General features: G+C 34.1%; 1 protein-coding gene across 1 annotated transcript; it reads left to right on the forward strand.

Moving 5' to 3' along the window:
- The first annotated feature begins 1464 nt into the window (after nucleotides 1–1464).
- LOC114730252 (protein NRT1/ PTR FAMILY 5.4-like) lies at nucleotides 1465–4731 on the forward strand. The gene is made up of 5 exons (XM_028917294.1): nucleotides 1465–1555; nucleotides 1711–1928; nucleotides 2853–3104; nucleotides 3206–3480; nucleotides 3855–4731. The coding sequence occupies exons 1-5, from the start codon at nucleotides 1465–1467 to the stop codon at nucleotides 4729–4731; spliced, it is 1713 nt and encodes a 570-aa protein (XP_028773127.1).
- The last annotated feature ends 5803 nt before the right edge of the window (nucleotides 4732–10534 follow it).

The following is a 10534-nucleotide window of genomic DNA, read 5'->3' on the forward strand; positions in this document are numbered from 1 at the left end:
AACAATGGCTTTATTTTTTCTTTTTTGAGAAATTGATAGCTATTTTTGGAGTGTCATATTATGTACACTTTTCTCAATAAAAATATATTCCATAGGGTGAGTGAAATAAAAAGATGAAAATTATTTAGCTGCTAGTATTTGATTTGATTTGGACTACAGGTGCTCATGATGATCTGTATCAAATTTTTTTTTCATATATTTAGATTGAATTATCATTTTAATATATTAAACTTTATTCATGAAGTATTTATTTTTTGTTTTTATGGACAAATTTATTATCTGATTATTACACAGATATTCATGCGCACACTGAATAAGTTATATCTTGGAAATGATACAATTTGTCATGCAGTGATTTGTGCTGTTTTGGTATTGAATTTGGGCTAAGGGGCTTTCATATAATATCTGTTCATGACTTCACTTTTCATTTGGAATATTTTATTCTCGTGTATATCCATTTGTTCTTTATTTTTAAGATTTTTAGGTTGATTTGTTTAAGTAATATTCCATTCGATTATGACTATTCAGGTAATAATAAATATGTTTTTTATTCATCTAAAATTTAACCAACATCGTCTAATTTATCTATTTTTGTTTTTAAATAAAATATTCTATAAAAAGTTAAAATTAAAATTCTTTTTATTACTATCTTCAATCAGGAGTGCAGCCTATATTTTAAAAAACAAAATTTCCCAGGAGCTATCTCAATTTAGTCAAGCTAAGAAAACAAACCTTCTGTAATGATGCTATGCTATTCAATCTTTTAAAATGACTTTGAATGTTCATAAAATTAAAACTCATCCAGATAACACTTGCAAATCGTATCTTTCTTCCAGTAAGTTATATTATTTACAAATCCTAAATAATTAATCATGACTCAATGGTTCCTTGATTAATGGTGAATCGTATTACATCTGTATTATTTGGCATCATTTCAAAGAAAAGAAAGACAAATAATACAAATATTAAAATATGTTATGTGATATTGTGAAATGCGGTACATGTATCATCTCAGATACATCTGTATATCAATCCAATCAACAAACACAAAGCAAAAATACATGAATGAAATTTCTGCAATTTTGCCCGATTGAATTTTCTGTACATCTAATCTCAAATGCTCACATATCAAAGTTTAGAAAATATAATTCATATATTTTATTAATTTTTTTTCTTATTCTAATCTCCCAAATTCAATATAAATAATTCAAAGTAGATTTGCATTACCTATACAGGCTTCTGGATATGCACGAGTTATTAACTTTACCAATTTCTTTTCAGAGAGTGATATTATACTTGATATGGTTTTGGGGTTACCATGCATAAATTATTATAAAGCCATGGGCATCTATCGCATATATAAATATATTATATATACTAAAGGAAGCAAATGTATATTTGAGTAAACACAAGACCACCAAGTTTCATCTCATTCTCTGTGTGGGTCCATATAGCTAAGCAGCCATGGATAGCACCACAGCTCCAATGGAAGCCAACTCTATTTGTGATCACAAACCCTCTAGAGGTGGCTGGAATGCTGCCATCTTCATCATTTGTAAGCTCCTTTTCTTTTTCATAGCTATCTGATTGAGTTGGATTCGAGTATTGCCAGTTTTTTCTCATTTTATACATGAAGATTTTCTTTTAAGTGCTTTTTATGTCGTTAGGGCAAAATGCTAACTCTCACATTGGTTTAACTTGAAAATGCAGTTGTGGAGGTGGCAGAGAGGTTTGCGTTTTATGGGTTGAGTGGGAACTTGATAACTTACCTCACCAATGTTCTGCAACAGCCAACACCCATTGCTGCAAGAAACGTCAACATTTGGGTTGGACTCTCCTTCATGTTCCCTTTGCTTGGAGCCTTCATTGCTGATTCCTACCTTGGCCGCTTCATCACCATCATCTTCTCTTCCATCATCTATTTCCTGGTATATCATATTATTTGAGTTTGACATACATACAGGCAACATTAAATCTAAGGTTAATGTTTATCTAACATCTTGAAGTACTTTGTTGTCCATTTCACACCGTGATGTATTTTTCCTTCTGCGTTGAGCATCGCAAAATATTTTGTTGTGCAATATTCTTCTTAATTAAACTATTATTTTTTTGAAAATAATTTTTCCCTTAATTGAAATATTCATTTTTAGAAGTAATTTTTCCCTTGAAATATTTTGTTAGGAGCAACTTTAATCTTATTGTTAGCTCTCAAAAAGCCCCTTAAGTGAAGGTGATCTATCGCTTTGAGTCAATAGCACCTTCCAACTGTGGTTAGTGATTCAATTTCTAACAGAGCGACAACTGCAGTGGTGGCTAAAACATATCCTACTAAAACAGACAAGACTAGTACTAGTAAGACAAGAGCGTACCAAGATTACATTTGGTAGGAAGCATTAAAAATAAGGGATTGAGATTGAGATTGCAATTGAGAAAATCTATTAAAAGAGTGTTTAGTATAAGAGATTGCTTGGTATATAGGATTAGTCAAACCCATGTATGTGGAATTAGAGAATACTATGGAAGGAAGTGGTATTCTCCGATTCCACTTAATAACAGCAGATGCGTCTAACAATCTAAAGTTTTTTTTCAGTAGCACCTTTAATTTAGGGTATTGGATGCATCTAAAAATTAAATATTTTAGAGTGTTGGATGGTCCAAAAAAGTATTTCAAAATGTTGGATGTGCTTGAAAATAAATATTTCAGGGTGCATTTTAAATGAACTTTAACCCTTAGATTTATATTGAAAGAACTTATACACTTTGTTTACACTAACTTTCTTGTCTTCAATTAGCCATAATTTGAACCTGAGTGTGCCTTTGGATAACGAGTTTGATGAAATATATTTACACAGGGAATGGTTTTGCTGACCCTATCAGTGTCGGTGGTTCCATTGCACGTTCGAGAGATAGTCTTCTTCATAGCGCTTTACATATTAGTGATAGGAGAATCAGGACACAAGCCTTGTGTTCAAACATTTGCAGCAGATCAGTTTGATGAAAGATCCCCACAAGAGAGAATGGCCAAGAACTCTTTCTTCAATTGGTGGTACCTAGGAATTAACATTGGTTCTGTATCTGCAGTTTTGGTGGTTGTTTATGTCCAGGTGATTAAATTAAACCTTGATTTAACTTCTATTCAAATGCTAATTTTCCAGTATTTTATTATATCTTCTGCTGGATTAAATTTTACATATGCATTATTCAGGACAATGTTGGATGGGCCACAGGGTTTGCAATATTAGCGACAGCTTTGGCTTTGGCCTTTGTATTTTTTCTGGTCGGTATAAAGAAGTACAGAAAACAAGGGCCATTGGGAAGTCCTTTCACGGCGGCAGCTCAAGTGTTAGTAGCGGCGGTCCGAAAGAGGGGCGTCGATGAGAGCCGCCATGGAAAAGGAGTTTTCTTTGGAGATACAAACATGGATGGAAATATAGATGTGGAGACTCAAGCTATAACTTCATCTCGCACCCAGCGATTTAGGTGATCTAATTTGATTCGAAATAATATTTCACACTACCTCCAATTTTTAATATAATAACTAGATAATTAATTTAGCAAAATTAAGAAAATTAGTTAAGTTGATTATTTGTAAAAAAAAATATGAGTTGACTTTTCTAAATTATTCTCTTTAATCATATGCATTGGAACTATCTTTTGATAGGAACATTGACAATCAATAAGAATATTTTGGAGAAAAAATTATAAACTTAAGAGATAAAGTGAATTAAAATGTTATATTCATAACCAAATTCAACTCTTAACTGATGCTTATTATATTAAGAACTAGAGGCCGTATTTCTCATGTACAACATATGAGACAAAGTTTTTACACTACTACTTTTGACATGTTTCAGATTTCTGGAGAAGGCAATGATAATTGATGATATTGATGCATCAAGCAACACCAGAAATCCTTGGAGGCTATGTTCATTAAACCAAGTTGAAGAAATGAAGCAAGTTCTTGGCCTCATACCAGTATGGCTAGCATGCTTGTATTTTAGTTTCGTCCATGCTCAAATGTCAACCTTCTTCACCAAACAAGGCAGTACAATGATGAGATCCATAGGATCTAATAATAACTTCGTCATCCCACCGGCAACACTCCAATGTGTGGCCGGCTTCGTCGTCATCACCTTCCTCCCTATCTATGATAGAATTCTTGTGCCTATGATAAGAAAATTCACTGGCAAACCCACAGGTATCACAATACTCCAAAGACTAGGAATTGGCTTATTCTTTTCTGTTCTAACCATGCTTGTGGCTGCCCTAGTAGAGTCCAAAAGGGTTAAAACAGCAAGCGATCACAATCTCTTGGACAGTCCAAAAGCAATAATACCAATTAGGGTTTGGTGGTTAATTCCTCAGTATATTTTGCTAGGGTTTGTGGATGCTCTTTGTATTGTAGGGACTCAACATTTGTTCTATGATCAAATGCCAGAGGCCATGAGAAGCATTGGGGCTGCATTTCATCTTGCAAATGCTGGTGTTGCAAACTTTATGAGTAGTGCTCTTATATCTATTGTGGAAGGAGCGAGCAAAGGGAAATGGCTTGGGAATAATTTGAATAGGTCACATTTGGATTATTACTATTTTTTGCTTGCTGGGATAGGGGTTTTGAATTTGGGTGTTTATGTGGTTGTTGCTAAGAGGTATGTTTATAAAAATGTTGAAGGGAATTATGAAAATAAGGAGGAAGAAATGAGGAATGGACATCACAATCAAATTGTGTGAGGGAAAAAGCCTTGGTTAAGAAAGGTGTTTGTGGTTATAAAAAAAAAAAACAAAAGAAAAGAAAAGAAAAGAAAGGTATTTGTAAGGTGTATGTTTTAATTTCTTGTCGTTTGTTATTTTTTTTTAAAGAAAATTAATCTTTGTAACTTTAATTTTTATAGTAATGTAATGGCTGCTGTATAAGAAATTCTATTTCAAGGTTTGTTTAGAGTATTTAAAACAACAGAAATGATTTTTCTCGAAAAAATGTCTGGACTAATTTTTTTTCAATTTTTTCGTGCCATTAGTAGTGGAAATTCCCCCCAATTAAATTTACTCAAGTTGATTTTTTTACTTGGTCACATATATAATTACATAACAAGAAAATTCTACATCCATTTTTGTACATATTCTGATATATAGTAAGAAATTTTTTTTTATCTCTAATCATGATTTATGAAATAAAATATGTGAGAGAAATTTTATTATGAATTACATGAAACATGTTTATAAAATACCTAAAAAAGCATATCCAAACCAGCTAACAAGCGTTGCTCATGCATTGTATAAATTTGAGAACAAATCCTACCAGAAGTTGAGATCTATAAATTTTAATGGAGTTTTCCCTTTTATCGTTTTCTTTTATAATAAAAAAGTTTAGGTGAATTAAGTTCCAGGGATTTACCAAGACCAGGATATGCTTCTAGACTTCAAAATCACCTATCAACAAGGTCCTCACATTGATAATAAGATTCAAACTTACGACTTTGTGGGTTATAAACTGACTCCTTATCAATTCTTGTTAGTGTTTTCCCTTTTATATAATATTTGTATCATTTATTATTTTTTATAAAACATAAAATTTTCTCTCTCTTCCTTAAAAATAAAAATTTCAGAAAATTCACAAATTCTCAACTTTTTTTTTTTTTTGACCAGCACAAATTCTCAACTTTATACAATCTATCATTCCCTATAATTTTATATCATACTCAAATATTTATACGGGCCCGTTCGGACCCAAGTGCGCCGGAGCTCCATCTGCACAAAATCCAATAGCGTGAACATAAGTTACATAACGCTGCGTAAACCGCGCTTCTCTGTTCTGAAATTTTCATCTCCCTCGTTCCGCTCAGACAAGAAACCTGTTCTGTAATGCGTCGTCTTCTTCTTCTTCTTCTCTATACCGATCCCTTGCCACGGTGTTAAGTTTGAAACGTGGGCAACAGGTCCGATGAGCGGAGGCTATCTGGGCTGCGGCTCACTCACATTGCAGATTTAGCTTTTGAAACCATGAAAGAGAGAGGATTCGGGTCAGGCGTTTTCCATTGATGGTAATACAGTTCGTTACGTTATTCTTTTTCAGTCTTTACTTGGATGCATAAACTAAAGCAACTGAATTCAAATCCTGGTAAATATTAGTTTCATTTCTCGATTGAGTTTAACGATTCAAGTATGTGAGACATTCATGGCTTTAAAGTGGTTTATGAGGCCACCCAAAACAGCGTCAACTATGCCCCTTGGTATCTTGAATACCCATGGGCATCTTGAATCGCCGTGCATCAAACACAAATATCCTTTGACATCCAATTAAGATGAAGATGAGTGTGTGTCTGGCTCCTTACAACTTCCTCTTCTGCTACATTTTTCTTTAGGATTTGAATCCCTATCCATTTATTAATTGGTTCTCTATGTAACACGCGCAACTTATGCTGTGCAACATTATGCATCTTTCTGTTCACATTTATAGAACATTCTTACATATGTATATTTTTTTCGTATTATTTGTTGTTTAGCTCATTATCAATGTTTATATTCACTGTTTATCAGCAATTTAGCTTGAATTTGTATATGGACAGCTTATGCCCTGCATGTTGATTTTGTGTAGCCTTGTGATTAATTTGTTTTGGGCGTCTTAGCTGTTTGTTGCCTTTGGAGAATCCCTTTCTTGCTAGTACATATTGCTTTCTTAAGATTTTGTTACCGGAGTTTTGAGTGCTTCAAGCATGATTTTTGGTCAGATTTTTTATAACATTTTCTGCTTCCCGCCAAATATGATTTTCTTGGGTCAAATATGGGAAAAGAGTACCACTTAGATACTGAATAGTCAAGAGCGGAATTTTGGTGATGAGAATGCTGCCGAGCTGTTTTTGATGCATTGGATAATATGCTGAAGGACAGTATATAGCATCTGCAGATGATGACGTGGGATTTGATATCATAAACTAAGGTATTTGTGAGACAAGGAACATGGTCAACATCACTGTAGTAAGTACTACGAATATTGCTGGGCTATTTCCCTGGAACTTCATTCATCCCATCTTGTATTTATATAAAAGTATTAGAGTTACATATCAATATCTATGGGGAGTTGTTACTGTAACTATTTTTGCCAATGGTTTGTACCTACTACTCTCTTCTTTGTGATGTGCCTCCTTACTCCACAAAATATGGAGTGTGTACCGGCAATAATCTTAATCTAGAATAAATTCTAACATGCTATAATTATCCCATATTTCTGTATGCATGAGCATTTAAATGGGAGATGGTATAAATTCGGAAATGAATTGCGCTTGTTTCTTACATGAATTTTGTGGGAAAAGAACATCTTTGGCAATGAATGCACAACCATCATTAGCTTTTTGTGCTTAGGGGTAAGTAGGTAGCAGCTTTACAGATTCAGAGTAAAATGGTGCAGAACGTTTTCTTGCTGATGTATTTACCCACAACCATCTTGTTAATGGCCACTTTAAAATGGGTCTAAGGGGGGAGGCAGATTGGCTTATTATACAGATGCTAGAACCGAGCCCCTCTCCCAAATGTGCCTACTACAAAACATTTATACAGGGTTATTGCCTTTTTAAAAAATTAGATAAATCTCTCTACCTGTTTTGCACCACAGCTCATGCTAGCATTCAGCCGGGCAGGGTTACATGTAACGTGTACATTCATTGTGTGGGAAAAATTCTTATGAAGGAAGCTAAAGTGCTTTTCGAAAAAATATTAAATGATGATGATGATGAAGGAATACCAGTTTAGTTGCCTCTACTATATGGCCTATCATTAAGAACGGAGCTAGGGTTCAGGCTCTTTGGTTTTGGGGTTCGACTCAAGTGAAGTTCGAAAACTTTTATGATGCTTACCTCTTAAGGAAGAGACGGTTTTAAATGGATCTGTCCTGATGTGGTTTCTCACGGTTCTTTATTAGGTTCTGCTTGCAATTTTGGCAAACTACTTGGTGCCATGAGAGGTAACATAAAAGAGGCAAAAGAGCCCTGTGCCGAGATACAGAAATCTAGTTTTTTTGAGTGATCATGTTCCAGTTCAGATTCTTTCAAAAAAGTACTGCAAACTAGAAGAAACAGTCATGGCGTTTAACTAGTATCAGGATTGTTTAGTGTGTAGACGATGCAGTCATCTGTGCTATCACTGTATTATGCCAATAGCTTTAGGCATTGCGTAGTCACGGGTTTTGGAAAAGGAAGCTGTACTTGAATGAAAGTCATTGTCTTTTTGTTTCTGGGATAGACTTCAGTTAAAATGTGCTTCACATGATTAACAAATGCTCTAGGCATGTATCTCGGCAGACCATTAGTACAATCAGTACAGCATGGTACTATTTGATGAATTAGTCTTGTCTATAGTTCAGTCCTTTTGCTGAAGTCTGTACCCAGAAGCTTACCGTTATGTCGGATTAATTATTTTAGATGTTTTAATCATAGCGGTCAGGATGATGCAATAGCAAGTACAAAGGTCGCATTTTTCAATTTTTCCGCTGAGTGTTTCGGCTGTTATCACCTGCCATGCCCCTCCGAAATTGAAAGCCAGACATATTATTGGTTGGGATATTGCTTGCAATATACCTTAATCAATAGAAGACTTATAATTGATTTATGCACGCTCGCACATCTAATAAATTTTGCAGGTTGTTTTCACGTTGCTCATGAATTTCAGGATTTGATACAGTTTACAATTCAGAATTTGAAAATATAAACTTCCCGTTTGCAATGTTAATTGTGGTTGGACAACTGTTCTAATCATTTCATGTTCTTTTCAGGATTCTGAACTCAATATATTTTTTTTCTGCTGAAATATTCGAATGCAGCTACGTGTATATTCTCTATATGAACATAATTTTTCCTGCTGGTTGATGCCGTTCTGTAGATTAGCTTTCAGCTTTGCCAAAGAATTTTAAATGGTTAGGAAGTAGATCCATGATCTGATGTACCGAAGCAAACATTTATCTCAGGAAAGAATTTTAAATTGTTAGGAAGTAGATCCATGATCCGATGTACCCAAGCAAACACTTATCTCAGGATTGAAGTCTGTTTGCAATCTCCGCTAATCTTTTGTTCATGGAAAACTCTGAAATCTAGTATTATTTACATGAAAGAAAACAGAGCACCATCCTCTGATTTTCTGAGAAATACATGAACACAACTCTGGTGGTGACATGATAACAAACAAGAGCAAAATATAAGATAATAGTTAGCATGAAATTAGGCTAGGGGATTGAAACCTCGTTGAACCTCACTCTCCAATATACACCCAGCCTACAGATCTTCTCTCACACATATGCGCACACGTGCGCACGCTTAGTATTATTTACATGAAAGAAAACAGAGCAACATCCTCTGATTTTCTAAGAAATACATGAACACACCTCTGGTGGTGACATGATAACAAACAAGAGCAAAGCATAAGATAATAGTTAACATGAAATTAGGCTAGGGGATTGAAACCTCGTTGAACCTCACTCTCCAATCTCCACCCAACCGACAGATCTTCTCTCACACATATGCACGCACGTGCGCACGCTTAGTTACCGGCTTGGCCCATTAATTAGGGGTCCAACATCTGTATAAACCATATATTCTTGTTGGCAAATTGTCATGCATCATTGCTTTGCTATCAAAATTTGGAGTTTTGGAATAAGATTTTGCGTCACAAGAAATCTGGGAAATGCAATCGCATTGGATTCATTTTGAATTTGAAAATCAGCAGGAATTTATTTGCAGCTACATGGAGTTATGCGTATCTAACTATGCCTGCAGGGGCTGAATACATTCATGTTCCTGTTCATTCATGCTTATTCTTGATTGTAATTATGCGGAGAACAATTATATGGCAAAGAAATGATACAGAAGCATGGTTTGTGATGCTTATTGGGGCCGCATGAGGCTTATGGTGTCTTATTTGTCAGACTCAGCACTGTTGAGCGGGGCAAGGAATTGTTATCTCGGGAGACTTTATGCTTTGAATCACTCTGAGAATAAATGATGTTAGAGCTGTCTTTCAAGGTCCAAGTCAACTGTTTCCGGGTTAAATGGTATGTGACCTTTTGCTCAACTCAGTATGATCATATTTTATATTCATAAACTTAATGTGTATAATTTATTCAGGAATATTAAAACATTATGAACTTCAAGGCAAGATATCTATTTCATACGCCATATCCAAGTACTATTGTATTTCTAAATAGTCGTGGTTGTAATATTTTAATAAAGTAATTATTTTTTGTTATTTTACCCTTTACATAAATAAAAATAATAATAGTTGAACCTTAAATATTATACTATTTTATTTTAGTGTATTAATACAAAATCATTTTAGTTTAATATGATAAGATTTTGCTGTAATCTACGTTTTTTAATAGCTCTTTTAATCTGTATAGATAATTTTAATTGAATATTATTTTGAAAGTATATTCTTCTATGTTATTTTCTTGAAAAGTAGGAATATTGAGAATTTAATTTAGAATACAGAACAGTACATTGAGTCCAAAATTTGAGAGAATGTTTTAAGGTTTTAGATTGCCAAAAGAAAG

The sequence above is a fragment of the Neltuma alba genome, unplaced genomic scaffold (genome assembly GCF_004799145.2).
Source record: "Neltuma alba isolate B1F8T4 unplaced genomic scaffold, ASM479914v2 tig00012724_pilon, whole genome shotgun sequence".
Taxonomy (NCBI): Eukaryota; Viridiplantae; Streptophyta; class Magnoliopsida; order Fabales; family Fabaceae; genus Neltuma; species Neltuma alba.

Bases quoted from the DNA above. Each gene is read 5' to 3' on its own strand.
- LOC114730252 (XM_028917294.1), top strand. From the start codon at position 1,465: ATGGATAGCACCACAGCTCCAATGGAAGCCAACTCTATTTGTGATCAC. The intron at 1,556-1,710 runs GTAAGCTCCTTT...TTGAAAATGCAG, and splicing joins TGCTGCCATCTTCATCATTT to TTGTGGAGGTGGCAGAGAGG. The intron at 3,105-3,205 runs GTGATTAAATTA...TGCATTATTCAG, and splicing joins TGGTGGTTGTTTATGTCCAG to GACAATGTTGGATGGGCCAC.